Raw genomic sequence first — 22,271 nt, 5'->3', positions numbered from 1 at the left:
GTTATTGACTCAGCTCTGATTCTCTGACAACATTGTGAGGTATTTCATCTTACAATAAAGCAGCTGATGACCCGAACCTTAAATGTCCAATTACCAGCAAAGACCACTAAGAGGAAGCAGAAATGCTATCTACACAACTGATTGTATGCTATATCAAATAAGTTTGCTTCCTCATCCGCTTTGAGGAGGGAAGTGTGTTGAGATACCGAACAATATTACCAGAAAAGTGTGGATGTATCAGGTAACCACAAGTTCTCTTCTCATTTGTTTTCTAGATCTCAGCTTTTGATAAGCTCTGCTTTATGAACACAATAGGTCAAACTGTAGAAAAGGTCATTGGATGTGTCAGAATGATCATGGAAAAAGACATTTGCACTGAAAATCGGTACCAACAATGTCACTCTCTGGCCATATATGCAATGAGCTCTAAGGCCCAATATAGAGGAAAGTATGGGACATTGCATGCCTTATCTTAAAATGTTCAACATCAACTGATCCATTACACATTTACTCATGGTTTTAACTTCCCAGAAGAACTTTTAATTCCAGCTTTGCCTTACACCTACAGTATCAAGCTTCTGTGTAATAATGTGAAGATGGGAACATACTTACAACATGTACAATAGGGGCAATTGCCATGTCAACTGTTATGGATGTAGTTTGAATATATATTACACCAAATGCTTTACTTTTAAATTATGACCAGACCCAAACAGAATCTGCTGGTGTTTTTGTTTGTTTTTTTTAGCTGTGATCCAGAATGAAAATCAAAGTAATTTAGCAGATTTTTGTTTTCTGCTTGGGTTGGAGATGTGTTAACATTCTGAGTTTTATTTTAAAAAATTGAATTTGTTTAAAATTTGCAAACATTCTGTGGAAAATTCCACGTCCACGTATTCCGTGTGGGCCTGATTATGACTAATCAGTTATTCATATGATTGTCTTTTTCACACAGTATGTATTTCTATGTCTGTCAGCTACTAGAAAATGTTAGTAATTATTAATGCCCCCGATCCCACCCCCTCGGCCAGTCCCACATTGAATGGGATTTGACATTAGATCCTCTTCTGTAAAAATGTTGCCTTGCAGAAGTCAGGCTCATTCAATATACTTGGATTGTTTGAAAGGGTCAGACCAATTCTCTTGGTTTTTGACCAAGAAAGTTTTGAAATATGATAACACTGTACTTCTTTCTTCTCCTATGCTGTTTAATTTGTATATTGTGACTAATGAGATTAATGTGGCTAAACTGGATGTGTCCTAACTTCCACCCACTGCTTCATTGTTTCACTATACTTACTGTCAGGCTTCTGTTCTGCCTCGGCTGGAACACATCTGTTGTCTGATCTCGAGTCATTTTCCATTGACAACAGCACCTGTCACTGTAACTCCACTCTAATCCTGTGTCACTTTAACCTGTTCCATGCAGCTAAGAACGATGCTTAGCTACTGGATGTACGGTAAGAACTGGGAGAGATTGAGGCAAAGGTTACAGTCTACAGCTCTTTATTGTTGTATGTGACTAGATTGGAGCATTGGAAGTGATGTGACTGGATTGGAGCATTGGAAGTGCTGTTGCATAACTGACATATACTGTAACAACCAAAACAAGTAGTAGTATTAGCAACAGTCCAGAGACATATATAAATCTAACTTTGAGGAAATCTGAACCCTTATCAGCCATAATACAAGATGTTTCTGCTAATTTTAACTTAAATGGTAACTACCGTTTTTTTTTCAACCTGGACCCTATTTTCCTATGTTTTTGTGTCTTAGTGGCTGGTTAATATGAACAACAATCTTTGACATTGGTCCAGTATTAAGCAAGATTGCTGCAGTCGGCAGCGGCGAAACAAGTTATAATGTAAGTTAATAGGGCAATTTTCCAGCTTGTATTTACCTTCACAAAAGTGCTCGTTTTGACACTGACAGGCTCAGATTAATATTCTAAGTGTCTGACAACATTGGATAGTGGGTTGAAAAAAACAGTAGTTACCCTTTAACTTCTAGTAATATCTAAGTTTTGATCTAATTACAGTAGGCTATAATTTACAGCTAATTTGTAAATTACAGGTTTACCAACATGTTTGTAATGTACAGTTTGAAGTCATCGTCTTGTCATAATCTCACAACAAGTTGCTTCAACCCAACGGTCTTTATGTACTGTATGTAAATGAGAAATCTGCCTTTTATTATTTGGGGCTAATCTTGTAAGTGCTGGTGATCAGGCTGCCAGGTTTAGGCAAGTTAATTACACCAAAAAAGTGGCTTCAATATATTTGATTGAAGTACAAAGATGGTTTTAATTTTGCACTTGTATGTCAAGATGAACACAAATTCAAAGTGGGTGATCTGTAAAAGGGGATGGTGGAAAGAAAGAAGGGAATTGGGGATCTGATGCATCTCTTCTTACAGAGTTCTGCATCACATGTTCCACTAACAGTAAATCACTGAATCTCATGTCCCACTTCACTAACAGAGCAGTGATGCATGTCTCAGCCAGTAGGTGGTGCCAGAGTTCCAAGGATGAGGATATACTTGTTGGATCTACATGGTCCAACCTTACCAAAATCCTTACCAAGAAAAAGTGCTTTTTTTCATCTGAGGAAAATGGAACTTAAAGTGGCAAACCCAGGTTTAGTTAAGTCTCCATGAAGGCCAAATATAAAAAAGATCAGTTCAACATGTGTCTGGAATTAATATGCTGCTGAATCTCTTTTTGGCACCATCTTTCCAAATCATAATTTTTAAAGAAGCACTCAAATAAAAATCACACTACAATTGAATTTTTTGGAAACCAGGAACATTTAAAGGCGATTGACTATATGATCGCTATTGTACCCACTTTGGTGTTGAGCTAAAAGGAGCATCATGGCTAAGTGATGATTCGATCATTACTTGCATGACAGAGGAGACCATTAGAAACCACCCAAAATCTTGTGTTTTTGAGATATGAAAGTCAAATTTCTTATCAACCTATTGTATTTTTGTTTAAGTTAATACCTGAAGAACTGTATGACATAAGATATACTGTACATTAACAGAAAATACATTTACCTAATAATAGGGTTAGGTTTAAGAAACACTACAAACATGGTAAGTTGATGAAAAGATGTAACTAGCAGTCCACCATTAACAGTGGTGGAATGTAACTAAGTACATTTACTACAAATTCCAGGTACTTGTACATTACTTGAGTCTTTTCTTTTCATGCCACTTTAAAGTTTATAAAATATGATGTTTTATTATAAATTAAACTACCCAACAATATATAGCCCTACAAGTACAGCTGAAATGGTTAGCTGAAAAATCACTTACTGTAGTTGATTGACAGAACTGTTTGTTTTTTTATGGTTTCTAAAATGTGAGGATTTTTCTAGTCTATATCGATGAGTTTCAGCCGGATGTCCATTACCTTCCTCTTTCTTTGTGTTGGAATTTTAAAGTGCCCATATTATGAAAAAATCACTTTTTTCTGGGATTTGGGGTGTTATTTTGTGTCTCTGGTGCTTCCACACGCATACAAACTTTGAAAACAATCCATCCATGCTATTTTGAGTGAGATAAGGTGAGCTGTTCAAAATCGTCACGGCTTTCTATGTCACAAGCCGAAACGAGCTGGCTAACCGCAACGGTTAGCATGCTAGCGCTAGCCTGCTACGTCGTTCTCAATAGCAAAGCACTGCTACAACACACAAGTTTACCATAATCTACAAAAGAACTACTTACATGTGCGCCCTCGTTTAGAAGAAGTCTCCCAGCTAATCCTGCCTTGTAACTGACCGAAGTTGGAGAAACAGCCTTTCTTTTACTCTCTATGGAGCTAGCTGACATCTGATCTACATCTGAGCTACTGCTGAGTGCAATCAAAGATAGTACAGAAGAAGAAGAAGAAAAGAGGTCTCACTCTGTAGCTAAAACAGAGACAAGGTGAAAAGAGGAACTGCAGCAGTGAGAGAGAGCAACCCGTTCTCATTCCGAACTCGTAAAATAAGTATGTTTGGTCAGTGTCCTTCAGCGTCTGATGCGACGAAAAAGGTACCCTTCTGCGTATTTGTGTAACGTACTGGGGAGAGCCGCAGTTGGATGAGACTTAGTGAGTGGCATGTAAGGGGAAATTGCTGCATAAGGATGGTGGTGGGTGGGTAAAACGCCAGACTTTCACTCAGGAGACTTGGGTTCGTGCCCCGCGGGTGGCATTTTGTTTCCCCGTCTCCGGCGTGTGTTTCCTGGCTTTTGAGGCGTCCTTTCCCCGTTGTTTTTCTTTTGTTTCCCCGGTCTATGGCGTTTTGTTTCCCCGTCTCCGGCGTGTGTTTCCCGGCTTTTGAGGCGTCCTTTCCCCGTTGTTTTTCTTTTGTTTCCCCGTCTCCGGCGTGTGTTTCCCGGCTTTTGAGGCGTCCTTTCCCCGTTGTTTTTCTCCTAAACCTAACCTCCGCGATTCCGTTATTGTCGCGCTTCACCCGCGGTGTGTTTCCCGGCTTTTGAGGCATCCTTTCCCCGTTGTTTTTCTCCGAAAAAGGGACGGCAATAGTGGCGACCAAGCACGTTTACATGAGACGCTAAAGGAGAATTTTGACGTCAAATAAGAACGAGAAAGGCTCCTGACCGAACGTCCTTATTTTACGAGTTGGGTGTGAGAATGTGTTGGAGAGAGCTATGCAGTACAACAAAAATATGGTGTTTTTTGAAAATTAAACCATGTAAACCTATTCTGATACAACCTTAAAATACAATTATGAACCTGAAAATGAGCATAATATGGGTGCTTTAAACTCCGGTGGATTTATGAGGACTATGCTGCACCTCAGCTCTCTGCAGGGTAACTCCAGAGAGCACGACTAAAACAATCTTTGAACGTACACGTTTCACCAAAACAAGTTCCCTCCCGAGGCTATTTTGCAGCGGCACCATTGCTCCGTCCGGAGCTTAGCAATTAACGATTGGTTTAAAGAAATGCCAATAAACCAGAGCACGTTTTTCTCCCATCCGAATGCTGTGTAGACTAGCCAGACCTTCCTTGGCAGCTCTGTGGAGGAAGATCTGGCAATGCGAGACTAAGAAAAGAACTTGTACAAAAGTGTTACAAAAATCTGCCCTCACTTGAACCCTCGATCCACGAGCCATATTGGAGATATTAGACTGTGTTCACTGCCAGCCGAGCCATGCCTCCTCTTACAGGGCGGACACTCTGGAAAGACTAAGTAGAAAAGGAGCTTAAAAAAGGTTTGTCATTGTTTTAATGCAGAGCCAATACTTTGCTATAATTTAATTAGAACAATGAATGACTCACTTTAAGTGCATTAATTGTGTTATCAAGAAATGTGATTTCATGCAAATCATCTAAACCCTTTTCTAGCCGTTCCCTGGGAAATAAAGACACATCCCAGAGGAGGAACAGGAAGTGTGTTGCCTTGGTATCAAAGAAAAGGAGGAGTTTGAAGAGCCAACATTTTCTTTTTTCTCAATTTGTTCATTATTTTTATGTTAGGGTATTATTTAATTCATTTCTTATTTTATTCACTTTCTTATTATTTTGTCGTTATAAAATATACAAACACTTTAGGAATACTATAAGTATGGACAATATCATATAAGCAAATGTAAATTTACGTTAATTCCTGCATTCGTGCAATAAAGTAGACTCTTATTTCAAAAAAGGCCAGTCCAGAGACCATTGAACAAGGCTTACATCAAAGATGCAGTGTCTATTTGAGGGGAACCATTTACTTTATTCAATTGCCCTGAAACAATTATTTTATTTATCATGCGGTGCTGGAGGGCTGGAGATAACAGGTAAGTGCCATGGATACACTGATGACCTCTGCATTTTTTTTGATAACACTAATAGGATAAACAACAACACAATAATCAAAATAATAATCACATTTTTTGAATTACATTCTGAAAAAAATCGGCGTGTACATGTGTACATGTGTTATGAGAATGCGTTGGTGTATGCATGTCTTCACAATCCTTGTACCACCTCGTCCTGAACCGTGTTTCAGAAAATGAAAAAACATTTGAAAACATTTTATTGAGCTATTTACCTTGGACCAAATCAGGCAAAACTGCTTTGTCACTGGTTAAATATTTGTAAAAATTGGGTGTCCAATGGCATTGATTTATTATGATGAAATATGGCGACATTCCTGTCCAACGTTATATTAGTTATTTTAGGAATGTAACTTTTTAAAAGTGTAATCACACCTAGCCTATAAAAACGTATTACATAATACATAGGCTATAGGCTACACAATCTTAAATATCAGCATCTGGTTGCAGGGGCTAGTCATAAATCCATTACTAAGTTTGTGCTTAAAGTTGTTCCTAAGTCCTTATGAACAGCTAGATTTAGTAAATTGGGTGGCACCATTTAACTTAAAGACATGATGTAGCTAGTCAAGACGTTAATCTGTAAATCAATGGCTACGATACATCCGTAGAGCTGTCCAATCAAAAGCTAACAGCAATTGAAAAAGTCACTGTAGCATCACAAGGTGTCACAGAACTGATAAAAGACACTTAAAACACTTTTAAGGGGCCAAAAGATATATCAAAATTTCCAGACAATCCTTTGTTAGTGTAAGTACGACTTTGTTTTATTTATATGTACGTTTGTACATGTTGATATGGAGACATATGCTTTTGTACAATTAAGCTAGCCTAACCAATGTTATTTGGTCATTTAAGCTAATGGTATTGGCATAATGATTTATAATTTGAGCTATGCTGGGTTAATTTTTGTAAAATGTATTTTCACAAAAGTTTACTTTATTATTAAATAGCATTTTGATCAAATGCAGGTAGGATGTATCGACCATATTATTTACCACTTTTCCACTAAAATGGGTGCTATATTAGCAAGCTAACGTTCATTTCGTTGTTGGTTCACTTAGCTACGCAACAGCCACACCTGGCAGTTACTGGGTATAATATTTAGTAACAACTAATCTCTAGATGAGAAATAGTTTGTGTGGTGGGAATCTTTAGTGATGTATAAATCTCAACTTAGTTAACACTTGGCTACGTTTAAACCTACAGTACAAAAAGCTAGTACAAATGGCTCCAGGTTTGTAATTAGTCTGTCATGATCTTTATTTTGTGTCACATGTTGTGTCAAAAATGTCACAAAACAAATCACAAAACAGCATGCGACAGGATTATATGATGTTATTAAAAACACAATAAAAAAATACCTTAAATGTTTTGCAGTTCAGCCAAATTATAGTAGAGAGAAATAAGAAAAAGTCTCTTCTCATGAATGCAGGCAAAAGACAAGAGAAAAACATCATCACACAGCAGCAGAATATAAAAGAGAGGTATCTATAGGAGTGAAATGATTCTACACGTAGTCAAATCTCTGGTTGGACTGCCTTCCCTCCACACTCTGGGCCTTGTAGGAGTCATTGATGGCTGGACGGGGTCTGGTGTCCGACTTGTAGATAGTGTGGTGAGAAGCAGCTTTGTAGGCCATCCCGTCGTACCTGAAGAATATAAAAAATAAAAAAATAAAAATAAAAAAAATAAAAATAATAAATAATAAAATAAAATTTGCGACTTTAAGAGTGTAGTTTGACGTGTTTTAAGATGCCGGAGTGAATTATAGCACCAACACGTTCTCACTCCGAACTCGTAAAATACTGACGCTTTGTCAGTGGCTCTAAGCGTCAGATGCCAATGCAAAAATCACCATTTTGCGTCTGTTTGGGACGCAACAGGCATAGCAGCAGCTCGGCCGCGGCGCTGTAAGATGACGCAGTATGAAGAGTGAAAATGGTAGCGAGTAGTATGAAAGACCGAAAATCCACATAAGGAGGTTAGTTGGGGTGGTGGATGGGTCAAACAACACAGGACTTTGACCGAGGAGACCTTGGTTTGTGTCCCATGTGTCACTGAAATGTACATTTTATAACCCCACCCACAATCTTTTCCTTAACCTACAGTAACTGTCCTGTTATTGTACCGCGTGTCACTGAAACGTACATTTTATAACCCCACCCACGATCTTTACTAAACCTAACTGTTCCTTTCTTGTGTTGCGTGTCAGTTAAACGTAGGTCCCGACCCAGAGCGTCAAAAAGTGAAGCCAAGAGTCCCAACCAAGCGCGTTAAATATGACACTAAAGGAGACTTTTTGCGGCAATAAGGCACCTGACCAAGCATCTGTTTTTGACGCGATGGGAGTGAGAACATGTTGGCCAGACTCACACTAGCGCCATCTCCTCATCAGTCTCTGGATATCCCATTACTCATGAATATTAAAACCATATTTACAAAAAATAGTGTGACCAGCAGAAGAGGACTTCTGTGTATTATTTAGCAATTAGTCTTGTAATCATTTGCAACTCTGCATTATACAGTAAATGCAGAAAAGAAAAAAACATACACATATCAAATGTTTGCATTTAGATTTTGCTGGGTATGTGTCCTTAACTTTCAAAAGAACTACGATTTTTACTGCCCCACAGTTTAACAGAGTACATCCAATTCAATTCAATTTTATTTACAGTGTAAAATCATAATGGAACTATATCAGGACACTTTACAGATAGAGTAGATCTAGCTCACACTCTAATTTACAGAGATCCAACAATTCCCCAGGGGTGATGTATAGTTTTGTTCATCTTTATCAGAAGCCAGTACTCATTTTTTGCATGTAGCGCCTGCTCCCTAGACATTTCCTTTGGATCTCTGCTGCATTTATCAGCTGACTCATCTCTGTTAGTTTACTGTACATAAATTCTGTTTAAGTTGCTGCCATCCCCAGAAGTCCTGTTAAAGGTCAGAAAAGGTGTCAGATGATAGAACCTACGCTCTGTTTCTATCTGGAGTCATTCCACGGCAGGCCAGACACATCATGACGCCTCCAACGACCAAGATAGCTCCACCGATCCAGCCCACGAAAAGAGCAGGGCCAAAAGTGTACCTGAAAGAAGACAATGGTTACAGTAAGACAAGACTGTCCTCCCCAGAAAAACCCTCCCATATGTTGTTTGTTCAAGCAGCAATTACGACCCATATTTACGTTTATAGTGGCAGCGCCCTCTAGTGGCTGTAGTTATTAGGACGGATGGTATGGAGTCCTTGTTGAGTAAAACGTAAAGTGCTGTAGCAAATAAAACGTAATCTTAATTTGACTTTACCTTGGAGTCAGATTTCCTGAGAGTCCACCAATACCCGCTCCTCCAAATGAACTGAACCCACCATCGGCGAAGGTTGTGAACCGAAAACTTTGCACAATCAAGTTAGCAAAGGCCGACACCCCAGCAATGCCACACACGCCTACAAATTAAGAGCAAACAATGGAATTAGTGCACAATGGTTTAGCTGTAATAACAGAACTAGACATTATGTACATTACCGCACCTGCAAGAAGAAACATGATTCCAGAAGTCAGAGTCATTGTGGCTTTGATGTTGTCCTCCATGTTCCCCATTTTCAAGCACTTCATTGAAAAGATGGCGATCAGGCAGCCGATGGCTCCGAGAACAATACCAACAATCATTAGGGCCCGCACTGCTTGGAGCAGAGCTGAAAGTGAAAGGTACACCATTCAGAACAGTTCTCACCACATTAGTTTCTCATGAAATGGATTTGCAAACTCTCAATGTAGAGTGGGGGAAAAATAATATAACAGCATTTACTCAAGAACTGGACTATTTTTAAGAAACTTTGCTTCACTTCACAGGGAAATATTTTTACTCCACTACATTCATTTGACAGTTACTAACTGCTTTGCAGGTTAAGATTGTTCTATCAAACAATGAAATCAAACAGAGCCATAATATTTTACAGTTAAACATTTTTATAAAACAACACTTGACCAATATAGAAAGGAAGAGACCTAAACATAGGAAATAAATGGTAATGTAAGTGTATTGCTGTATGTTGTGTATTGTGTAAGTTATTGTATGACCAAAAATTTCGTATACGCATATCATTTAGGTTTTGTAATAATATGATATTGTGAAGTAGGGACAGGATTTTATTTTAGCATTATGCTTCCGCCTGCTCCTTCTCGAACTTATTTTTTTTCTGATTGATTTGTCTACGTTTGTGTTTCTTGTATTTTTATTTTGTTTAGTTTCTACAACATGCTGTTGATGGTTCGACAGAAATAAAAAATAATATGCAAAACACAGGACAGGCATACATTTTAAATTATTAAAATTATATATTATAACTAAAGTTTTACTATAAAGTAAATTACTTAAGGTACATTAACTACTTGTGAAAGTGTTGGGTTGAGATATCAAGATAATATACTTTAAAGGAGACTTAAAAAGCTCTGCATGTATTTACAAATTAAAATAAATTAACAAAAGTAACAAGTAAATGAAGAACAAAAAAATGCAGTTTTTTTTCCCCAGCAGCAGCAATATAAAATCGTATAAATCAAGGCACCATGTAAAACATATTGAACCTAAACGCCATCTTTCAACGGCCTGAGATATTACCTGTATTATTCTAGACTTAAGCCTTTAAGACCTTATGTACAATATGCTCTACACTACATTCAGCTGTTAAGTACAGAGTGTGGAAATGTACTTTACATTGTGTGACACTCCGGTAAAGCTTGTGCTTGCTCAGCTAAGCTTCGGATGTCTCATCGAATTTCCATTTGATTCCCGGAGAGACACATCTTTTCTGCAGTCCACTGCATTTTTATGCAGGAGAGGGAAATGGAGAAAATCTGCCCTAAAACCTCCCGAATATTCTTAAAAGTACATTCCAAGGTCCATTGGAAAATATTCTCCTTAATCCAACAGAAACGTTCGATAAATGTCATTTTTCTCTCTAAGTGGGATTCTCTTACCTGGTAGTCCTAGTATGGTAAAATAAGGCCTGCACTGCGTAGTACCGTATGATGTCCCTACACACGTGTTCCACAACCCAGAATAGGTGTAAACATTGGTAACAACTGTAAACGATCGGTCTTGCAAGCTCCACATGTCAATTGCTGTTGCAGCTGATATTAAGAATTGCCCCAACACTGACAACATGAATCCTATTAATTGAATCATCGAGACAGCCATTTTAGAAGTCCTGATCAAACGAAGCTAGCACCAATGTCATGGAGTCGTGAAATGGCAGTGTATGAACTCTGGCTTATCTTATGTATGCTTCAACAAGGAACTGGGCTTATCAGATCTTACCTAATTTTCACGAGTCCCAGTTTCGGGAAACACTGGCGATGGGACCCCCCGCCCCCCACACACACACACACACACACACCCCGGCTTAGTAATGAAGGGTGGGGTTCGACCTTTCATCATTAAATTTCCCATCATTCTAAGGAAACAATTAGCTCACATGGTTCGGTATATTAGATATTATTTCTCTCAGTGCATTCTTTTTTTTCACCAATTACAATTCCCCCCACAATAATTAACAAATATTCCAGTAGACTCACATAAGTAATAGAACATTAAATGCAGCCATATTTGCCCTTTTTACTTTAAACGCTTTAGATCTGGCAACATAGTAATCTATATATATACAGTATATACTGTATTTATAGTATAGTCTATGAGGGGTGGGAAAAATAACTAAATTTTGGCTTCATCCCGCTCCTTTTCAGACAGATTGAACATATTATTTGTAAAACTTTATAGATATTGTTTTTCCTTTTGGTGTGTTGCCATGTACTTATTGTGTGTTTATATTTTATTTTATTGTTATTTTTTGTTTGAAATAAAAAATAAAGAACTAAAGAAATGAAAAAAATGAAAAAAGTTTGGTGATTTTCTGCGTTCAACCAGCAAACTATAATTTTTTTTTATTATTATTATTATTACAATTTTGTGGTTCCTTGAAGTATTATTTGTCCATGTTGCTTCTGTGTTGCTAGTAACAAATACAAGCGTACCTGGCAGTCCCAGAATGGTGAAATACGGTCGGCACTCTGTGAAGCCGGAGCTCTGGCGGACGCATGAATTCCACAGGCCTGAGTAGGAGAAAATGGCCGTCACAGGGTTATCAAAGAGGTCTTCGGTTGCCCACTGGTCCATCCCCGTCGCTGCGATTATTCCTGCCACCCCTAACAAACTCAAAAGCAAGCCCATTACTTGACAGAGAGTGGCTGCCATGCTGCTGTATTTTTTCTGCTGGCTGGGGACGAAAAAAAAAAGACTCAAAATTCAAGATTCAAAAGCTATCGGCCGCTCCTCAGCAGTGCGGCTGTGTGTTTGAATATGATATCGGCAGGTGTGAAGTCAAAAAGGACTTCACCAATGACCCTGCTTGTTTGCACACAGCCCAGTCATGTACAGAAGAAGTTGGGTGGAGCGTATTAGTGAAGATTAATGTTGCTTAGTATTTCTGGTCAGTAAACGCTAAACATAATGTGGTTCTTTAATTGCTAATTATTATACTTGAATCATGTTTTTTTAAAATGCAAATTGCGTTTGTGAAAAACCTAAAATCCAGTTGGTCGCTACCTACTTTTAATGACTGCTACTATGGGCCCTATTTTAACGATCGAAGTGCATGGCGTGAAGCGCCTGGCGCAGGTGCGTTAAGGGCGTGTACGAATCTGCTTTTGCTAGTTTAACGGCGGAAAAAAGGTTCCGTGCGCCGGGCGCATGGTTCCAAAGGGTTGTTCTTAGTGTCTTCATTAATTCATAGGTGTGTTTTGGGCGTAACATGCAATAAACCAATCAGAGTGTCTCTTATTTCCTTTAAAAGCCAGGCGGGTTTGTACCTTGGCGCGTTGCTTTTATGATGGCGGATTTGCACCGTAATATTTTAACTTTTAATCCTAATAATAGACCAGGTTTTTGTTGGTCAATGGCGCAATCACTTTCCACTGCCTCAAGATAGCAATATGCCAAGAATGCACCTGAACACACCTCCCTGTTAGACCAGCACGCTCATGGGTGCAAAGATGGGCGCAGGTGCATTTGCTATTTAAATGACGTGGGCGCTGGACGGGAAATTGACAACTGCGTCGGTCCTAAACTAGCAAAGACACTTTCGTCGGGCTTTGCACTGTGCCGGTTTTGGCAGATTCATATAAAATGTGCCAGATTACTACTTTAAATTCAAAGTGTTATAGTTTGAAGCTGTTTTGAAATCAAACCATCAAGCTCAAAGGCCCTAAAAAAAAAAAAAAACTTCTCACTATGAGCGGTGGGCTTCTACACAAAGACACAATTTTCTTCCATAGTTACAATAGTTTTAGTGATTTCACCTGAAAGATTTGTTTTGTTTCTCTGTGTTCGTTGATTTGAATCAGTTGGAAAAATGATGTGTCATGTATTTCTGAGCACCAGTCAGGATTCAGCAATACTGAATGTGTGTGTTGACGCTTGTGTGGTGTGTGTTTATGTTCCCTTGTCAATCAAATCTGATCCAACCACCTGCACAGTCCTGATGAAGCCATTTAGTAGCTGAGTTTTGGGGCTCTCAAAGGAATAGTGCGACATTTTGGGAAATGTGCTTATTTGCTTTCTGGTGGCGAGTTAGAGTTACCACTATCATATCTCCCTGTTGAATACAAGCTTCCCGGGGAAAACTAAAGCCTTTCACCCAGGAAATGCATGTTCCTTAGGCGTGTTTAAATCCAAACCACAATCTTTTTCCTAATCTTAACTAGTCGTTTTGGTGCCTAATCTTAACATTCGTCGTCACAGAACGCTCATATTTTATGGACTAAATTTAACCGTATTGTCCGCCGAAACGACATAATGGGCATAATTGTACCTCCCCCCTTGTGTTTGTGTGTGTGTGTGTGTGTGTGTGTACGCGTGTTTGTGAGTATGGTTGTTTGTTTTGTTTGTATTCTGGGTAATGATTTTTTTATTTATTTTTCACGTTGTCAAAAAACGTTAATAAAAACAATAAAAAGGTGAAAGGTTGAATTATACCTTTAATAAATAATGTCTAAGAGTGTTTATTTTTTCATAACTTTATCTGTGATTGTTGCTTATTTATTCATGAAAATTGAATGTTTGGGAGAAATACTTTTTCAGATTTGCAGAGCTGTTCTTAACTTTAGCTTCCATTCATGTTTCTTTACCTCCTGACATTCAACATTCAGTCTTATATTTTAATAGTTGACAAAACCCAGGATGTACATCCAGCATACCGTATCCTGTTTACAGCTTACTGGCTGAGTCATATCCTAATTATGGAAAAACCAGGCAGGATACTCAGACATGTAAATATTTTCTCCCATTTAAGGATGGTGTTGCTGTCAAAATTCCAAGGCAACATTGAGCATTACACTGTTTTGATCCAGGATGAGAAGGTGTATATATAAGGCATTATAAGGCATTGTACTATGAGCTTGAAACCACAAAAAAGTATGCTTGTATTTGGTATATTCATGCCTCTTGATGTCTTGATATACTAAACAGACATGAAGTTACTAAGGCCTTTTAAGTGTTTTTGGCATTATTATGTGCAGCCTAAACAAAAAAGAATTGTGTGAAGTTTATTTACTGGTTAATATTGCTCTACAGTATGTGTCAGCCAGGCTGTGTTAAGCGATACTAAATGACACTGTTGTTGGGGTGGGTGCTCTGTATCGTCGAACCAGTCACACTAAAGTAAATACTGATATGATTGTAGTGAACTGAAACCAATTTGCCTGTGGCTGATATGTCGAGAGCATGTGAGACATCAGGACTGTATCGAAACTGGGTTGGGGCCTTGTTCAGAGTAAAACACAGCCTGTATTATTATAGTATTAACATAATAAACATGTACTGTACATTTGCTAAACTCAAGGTAATATCAGGTGTGTATAAAAGTTGTGTTATAGGTTTGGATATTTTTCCCACTTCATTTAGGGCTCTTGCTTTTTAAACAGTAACAATTATTGTTCATTATGATAAATCTAATTTTTTTTCTGATAATTTTTTTCAGAACATCCTAATGAAGTTAGACAATGTTTCTGACTGCTGGTGGTAAAGGAAGCATTTCCAGACACAAATGATTCACTTTTGAACTTTCTCATTCAATGTTAAAGGCGACAATTATATCACATGGGCAATAGATTCGGTAATTTTAAATGTAACCACAGCTAATGTCTATTTATTTCACAAAATATTACCAGAATCTCAGCATTAGTAGAAAGTAGTTCCAGAGACCGTACCACCCCACACACACACACACACACACAGGCGACCTGATTTGATCACTGTCAATAGAAATAACAGTAGCATGCTGCGCTAATGATTTTTGCTGTCTGGTGTTCAAGGCCATTTGTCCCCCAGCAGGCTGAACCTTAAGCAAACAACTTTTCCCGCATCTGTAGAAGCCAGTGTTTACTGAGCTGCCCTTTCAAACATACATGAAAAGAGAAGCTACTTCAAACAAATGTATTTGCCAAGAAGCTATGATCATACAATTTATTCACTGTGTGCTTCTCTATACTGTAAGAGGCAGTCAATCAATGCTGCATGCTGTTATACCCATTAACCAGTAGCAGACTGCCAATGGGCCAGTCAATACATACTCATGCTATTCACCCAAATTTTGGTCTAACATTTTTCAAAGACACTGACAATGCCAGGCTGAATTTAGGGGAAATGTATAAAATGATGAGCAAGACATCTGGAATATTATATTTCCTCTGATGGAATGGTGCAGCCATAAAATAATCAAATATTAGAGAATAGGCCTATTTCACTCAGTGTAAACATCATACAGTGTAGCTTGGAACAAGCTGATACAGAATACAGACAGCATGGAATAACGTCATTATGACAACCTTATCCAAACATTCATTGATTTCTTTGCGTCCACATGAGGGCGGCCCAACAAGCTGTAAAAAACAACATTGACAAATTATTATCTTATAAAAATTATATGGCAAACGTGTTAGCAAACAGCTGCCTATTTAAATGTCAAGCAGACCTTTTGGAATTGTGTTTGTGTCCACCTGATGAATGTATAACACCACTAGTAATTCTCCTTTTTACTTTATTTTGGTATAGCTGTGCTAGCATGACTGCTAGCAAACTAAAGCACGAGCACTGATGAGTGACAAGCTATTATTAGAATATTATGTTATGAACCACATCGGCCATCCATGCAACGGTTGTTACGACAGGATAATTGCCTGGCATCCGGCGCTCTCTGTGTGTTGCTGTTCTCAAACTCCGTTCATTTCGGGAAACAACAACAAACTTCCAGCTAGCAAAAGCTACATGCTGAAAATGGCAAGTCTTAAAGAAAATTTGGACGATCCAACAAGGCAGGCCTGCTTGGTTCTTTTGGGGAATTATTGTAAAGATTTACAAAGAATATGTTTATGGCATTTACTCTCTAACTGGAATGTTTTGGGAGCGATTGCTGCAAATGTTATGGACGAAAACACAGGGATACACTAGTAAAAGCAAATTACATTTTACCATGTATCCAGCTTATATAAATAGCTCATGTTACTGTATTGTGTGAACAGTTAGCACCGCCCAAGACGATTGTGATTGGTTTAAAGAAATGCAAACAACCCAGAGCGTTTTTTTTTTCTCCTATCCCAGAATGTATCTGTGGTGTAGCCAGACCTTACTCCACAGCGCTGTGGAGATAGGTCTAGCAATGCAGGACTAGCCTCAAGGTGGCGCAAGAAGAAAAGTCCTCTGGTAGCTATGAATGTTTGTACATTTCATGGAAATCCATTCAGTAGTTGTTGAGATATTTCGGCCTGGACCAAGATGGTGAACCAACCAACCAACTGACGGACCTACCAACCAACCTAGAGTCATGCTGCTAGAATGGCTAACAATTGATTGATTAAGGCAGCTTCAAGCTAATTCAGTGGAAAGTGTATATTAAGGGGTTAAAACGTGATAGAGAGTCCTCCCTGATTCAGTCCCACAAACAGTATGTCATATAGCAAGGCGCGTAGCATAATCTGCTGTCATTTTCTCTGACTTTTTTAAAAAGAAGTTTGGGTGACAGACCTTAAAAGACATTTTCCACACCAACTTCTATTTTGAACTCCAGTCAAGAGCTCCATTACCACTCAGGCTACAATAAGAAAACACTAGAAAGAGATGTGCTGAAATGATGAAAGGCTGTCTCGGAAAATGGTACAAAAAATGGCCAATTTACTTTCTTGCACCTTTTGGGTGTCTAAATGGATTTGTATTCAGTAATCAGTGCACAGCTGCCTGGCGGACACTAGAGGGCAGAGCGAGTGCAGAGAACACAGGCGGCTGCCGCAGCAGGGAGCAAACTTGCTGGAAGTGTGATAAGAAGTCCTTTCACGTAATGTGGCCTGGAGTGAATGTGCTGTTTCTCTGAGGGCATCAGGAACTTCTACATAATATGAGCAGGTCAGGAGGAGGACAATCCGGATTTCAGTACTTCCTTCCGTACATAAGGGTTCATATGACAGAAATCAGTAGGAAATTAACACTTGATTAAAAAATAAAATAAATACAGCTTTAATGTGTGCCAAAAGGCAGACCAAGTGATCTAGTTGTGCTAAATGAGTCACACGAGTTCCAAGTCTCTCACCCACTTCAAACAATGAACACTACCTGGGCAGCCAGGGAGACAAATGCACCCCCCACAAATCTGTTACATTTGAAGAATGAGAGAAAACTTCAAAAATCCCTAAGCAATTAACCAATCACAGTCCAGCAGGACAGTGTGACAGAGTGCACACATCATTGGTCGACAGGCTCGCATCCGTTATGCTTTCAGTGGGGCGAGATCTAAATTAGAGAGCCAATTAACTCTGCTAATAGCCCTCTCCTATTTAATCTGGAAGACAATGGGGATTGAAGAAGAAGCTTTTACAATATCCTCTTTCTGCCACGATTCTGAGGGTCTGCGTTTGCCTTCTTGTTTTCACTTCAATTAGCCCAGTGCTTTCTATGATTAAGTACCTATAATTATTTTTCAATTAAGGCTTTGATCTGCTGTGTACAGTATACAGCTCCTCAGCGTGCCTGGAAGAATGAGGATGAAACAGTAAATTTGTTTCCTTCTGTGTTGTGTTGATGAGGGTGCAAGTGAGATTAAGCTTGCAGAGCTGCTGGGAGAGCCGCAGCCACAGAACTTGATCAAACATTGACAAGATTTTTGTACTTTCCAGCATCAAACTTTTTTATTTTCTTAGGTTCGTCTGCAATAATAGAGCTACTCATGTTCAATGCATCAGTAATGTTGATGAAATGTTCATTATTTCCATAACTCTCCTGTTTTTATGCATTTCTAAGATGGTCAACCATCATCATTTGCCACAACTTGCCAGCCTGAAAAGCAGGTAAAAATGAACATTAAGGAACCGAAGTTTCAACAACTTGAAGTTTGATTCAATACATTTTTTAAATGTTATTTTGATTAATTTGCAAACGCTGTGTGTGTGTGTGTGTGTGTGTGTGTGTAAAAGGCACAATATTTACATTTCAAATGTAGCGGAGTATAAGTATAAAAAGCAGCATGAAAAACTAATTCTACGTCAGTACAGTAATTGAGTAAAACTGCTGATTTACTTCCCACCACTAAGCACAAGCTTATGTTGCATGGCATGCAATGAGACTTTGAAATACCTGTATACCTATAGCTATACCTGTATTGTTACCACACCTGTAGTTTGCTCACATTTTTACTCTGACTTTGACTTAATACTTTCCTGCAACACCACAGTGAGGTAAAGATCACTCAGCAAAACAAAGCAAAATGCGCCGGGAAAACAAACAAAACAAGCAAAAGTGCCTGATCCTCTCATGCACAATGAGGCACTTAATAACACTTACAGGCTATTATAATTCCTCTGTTTACCTACCTGACCTGGAAGGTAGATCGAAAGCGCGGTGATGTGCAGGGTAAAACGACAGTCCGGGTTAATTACCTGTAAAGCTGCAAGGATTAGAGGAATGCACAACAAAATGCAACCCGAGGGTGGTGGAGAGGTATAACATGCTTTCTAAAGGGGAGGCCCAAAATCTAATACTAACAGAAAAGGAGATATGTAAAAAGTCAACCTGAAATCTGAATCAGTGGTTGTTATCTACACATCAAAGATTATATGTAGTTGACAGTGGCTTTATATATAAAACAGTGTTCTAAGTAGGGCTGGGTATTGTTAAAAAAATTTCGATACCGGTACCGGTACCAATACCAATACCAATGCCAATACCGTGACTTCGATTAAACGATACTTTTTCGATACCAATTTTATAAAACAAAAAGAAATTACAACATTATGGCACAATCTTTTTATTTATTTCAGCTCCTACTACATGAGCCCAGTCTCTGCGTAACGTAGAGTTTTTCCTGCCTGTCTCTATGACGTGTAATTATTCCATAGGTATTGAAATTGGGTATTGAATGACGAGGCATTTTTCGAAACTCGATCCTTCACAGGCAATTCGGTCTGTGCCTAACAAGTATTAAATTCGGTACCCAGCCCTAGTTCTAAGTGTCGATTATGGCTGATACATGTCCTTTGATAATGAACGCTTTCCAGTGCAGTAAGGTTTTCCTCAAAATGATATCCATCAATAAGAATAGCAAACAAGTAAAATAAATATAGATTCAAACCCATCCCACCTGCAAATCATATTTTCAACACAAAGTTTTCAACAAAACATCTTACATTTGCGAGCATGTCAGAGTCTTTTTATATTACGGCCTACTTCCTGTATTTGAAACGTGGACTCTCCTAGCAGAGGGTGAGAAACAGAAATCCATTGAGAGGCCAGTAATTAACTCCTGTACTGTAATTAAAACACTAGAGTCTCTTAAGGGTGTCAGGCTCCTAATGAGTTGTGACATTTTTGAGGCTCCGTGTACCCAAAATTGTACTGTCACTGTGCGCTACCTTTTCGCAGACAGTTCTGCACAGCGCAAAAGGATATCGTTCACAGCTGGGCAAGGAGGAAGAAAAAAATAAAAGGAGAAGAAGAAAGAGGGGGGAAGAAAGAGGAAGATGGGATGCTTTCATTGCCCTAGAAGGGTAGAGAGAGGAGGAAATAATGAAAAATATCAGGGCTTTGTGAAAAATAAAAATGGGGGGTGCAGGTAGGGGTGCAGTTGGAAGGAGGAGGAGAGGGGGGTTAGGAATTGTGTCTGAAACATTTTGTATGACCTCCTCCCTCGCCCATCCATCAGGCAGCCCGGCTCATTATTCTAACTAGCCAGTTCTTTTCTTCTGTTGCGGGACGCCATCAGCTGCAATCTGCATGCCAATTATCGGCCAGACCCCCTGATACCCCTGCATGGAAAATGATCTGTCAAAAAAAAAAAGAAAAAGCGAGAAGGCTCATGCACTGTAGCCCCAATCTCTCCAACCCCACATCTCCCCCCTTTTAGGCTCTATTCCTCTCTCTCTCTCCGCTTTCCTGTACAGCAGTGACAGGGCTTCCTAGAAAATTAATCTATGGAAAAGAGAAGAAAAAAAATTATAAATGTAGCTATTCTCCCACTCCGGCCGCTCAGTTCTCTGGGCTCCGGAGGGCAGGGGAAGTGGAGTTTGTGATAATTGCCAGGGAGAGGGGGGCGATAACAAAGGGACACTCTTTCCCTGAATGTTACACTAAGGGCAAGAGGAGCGGTCATGAAGCAACCATCATGCTTTTTACGCTCCCAGGTATGCTCCCTTTCTTCCTTTCATTCCCATCTATTTCATCATCAAATTACAGATGAGATGAGCTGCCATTTTTGATCACACTCTTGATCTCTTAACTGTGCCAGGAATAAAGAAATATTGATGTCAGTGGGCCATCTGGTAATCGCTATAACCACATGAACTGAGCCCGATGATCATAAACAAAGTCTGAATATATTTAAAAGTCACAATTGACCATTAACTAAGTCTTGCCCCCCTTGGTTACGGTTGCTAAGCCTGTCAAGCTTTTGGGTCTTGCACGGCATATACAGTTTTGCAGTGATAATGGTATAGCGCTCGACAATTCATAGTAATTTGTAAAACAACGGGTCCTTCAATTTCAGAGAGAGGTAAGCAAAAACAGGCTTCTTATTTCTAGCCAACCGCCACTTTTATCAGCTTTAACAAACTAGCTAATAACTAAGTTACTTCCAGGAGTTGGTTTAAAACATTGCTTTTGACTGACTTTTTATTGTTCCCAGCTGACTCATTTTAAAACAAGTAATCTGCGACAGGGGTCTTAATTATGCACTTGATGGCTACAGCATCATTCTTTAATTGCAGTGTAGAGCTAAGTAGTTAGTCCTTAGTTATGTTATGTTTGGCTTACATACTTGTTCATATTTTAAAATAGTTTGTCTTCACTTTTGATGTTACAAGACAAAAAGGCTGATGACTTGCAAACATAACCCTATCTCGGGTATTGTTGGGAAAACTTCCCCAAATCCAACAGGGCAGAACAGAGCAGCTAACATTAGCCTAAACTTTGATAGCATCCAGAACCAGCTTCCACACCATGGGAAATACTACACAGTAGCACACAGCCTTTTTAAGGCGGAACTGTTGTGCCTTTAAGCTGCCTCGCCGTCTGTTTGAAAGTTACGAAGACAGAATGGAGGGACAGAGTTGTTGCGCCTTCAAGTCGGCAGCGGAGGTAGTCACAGAGCTGTAACAGCGCCAAACCGACGTCTGTGTGAAAGGGACAGCCGGCATGGCGGGACTACATGCAGTACAATCCATGAGTCGACCCATGGCAGGTCAAAAAGTGACAAAGCAGCGTTCCGAGTAGCCAAAGTTATTAATAACAGAAACATGGCGTGCAATGGTCCACCTTCTCTTCCACTACAGTACTGTGATGCATAAAGTTGTCCGTTTGTAGGTCCGGTAGGGTTTGCATGGTTAATTAACAGTGCTGTCATGTTATACGCCATGTCTCTTTTGCTTCCGGAATGCCGGCACGCTATGTGAAATCACACACTGGGGCGACATTTTTTAACCTATTACCTTACAAAATAATGTCAATAAATTCTTCTTGGCCTTGGTGGCAGCACTTGGTTATTAGGCTACTGTGGGTACTAAGCTAGTTAACCAGACAGGCTAATTATTTCAGCTTATGTTAAAGCAAAGAAACATAATGTTTAACTTTCCTTACATTTTTTGCTCTTGCATTTTGGTTTTTTTAAAAGCTAAAATAAAAGACCCTACCCTTCAAACTCCTGTATGACTTACTTGCATACCCAGTCATGCTGCTTCAACACATGGAAAAATCCTAAACTTGACAGGCCTTCTATGCTGAGTTATGATTATTAAAGTGCTCATATTATACTTTTTGGCTTTTTCCCTTTCCTTTATTGTGTTATATATCTTTTTTGTGCATGTTATAGGTTTACAAAGTGAAAAAGCCCAAAGTCCACCATAA

General features: G+C 39.0%; 1 protein-coding gene across 1 annotated transcript; it reads right to left on the bottom strand.

The window, feature by feature from the left end:
- Nucleotides 1–7,161: 7,161 nt before the first annotated feature.
- LOC120565897 (claudin-18-like) lies at nucleotides 7,162–12,423 on the bottom strand. Its single transcript, XM_039812006.1, has 5 exons — nucleotides 11,870–12,423; nucleotides 9,367–9,531; nucleotides 9,144–9,282; nucleotides 8,813–8,926; nucleotides 7,162–7,484 (listed from the first exon to the last, which is right to left on the bottom strand). Exons 1-5 carry the CDS (start codon nucleotides 12,087–12,089, stop codon nucleotides 7,343–7,345), a joined length of 780 nt encoding a protein of 259 aa, XP_039667940.1. The 5' UTR covers nucleotides 12,090–12,423; the 3' UTR covers nucleotides 7,162–7,342.
- Between the last annotated feature and the right edge of the window lie 9,848 nt (nucleotides 12,424–22,271).

The sequence above is a fragment of the Perca fluviatilis genome, chromosome 9, assembly GCF_010015445.1.
Source record: "Perca fluviatilis chromosome 9, GENO_Pfluv_1.0, whole genome shotgun sequence".
Classification (NCBI taxonomy): domain Eukaryota; kingdom Metazoa; phylum Chordata; class Actinopteri; order Perciformes; family Percidae; genus Perca; species Perca fluviatilis.
Note: the sequence above shows the minus strand (reverse complement) of the source record. Positions and strands in the feature narration are given on the sequence as shown.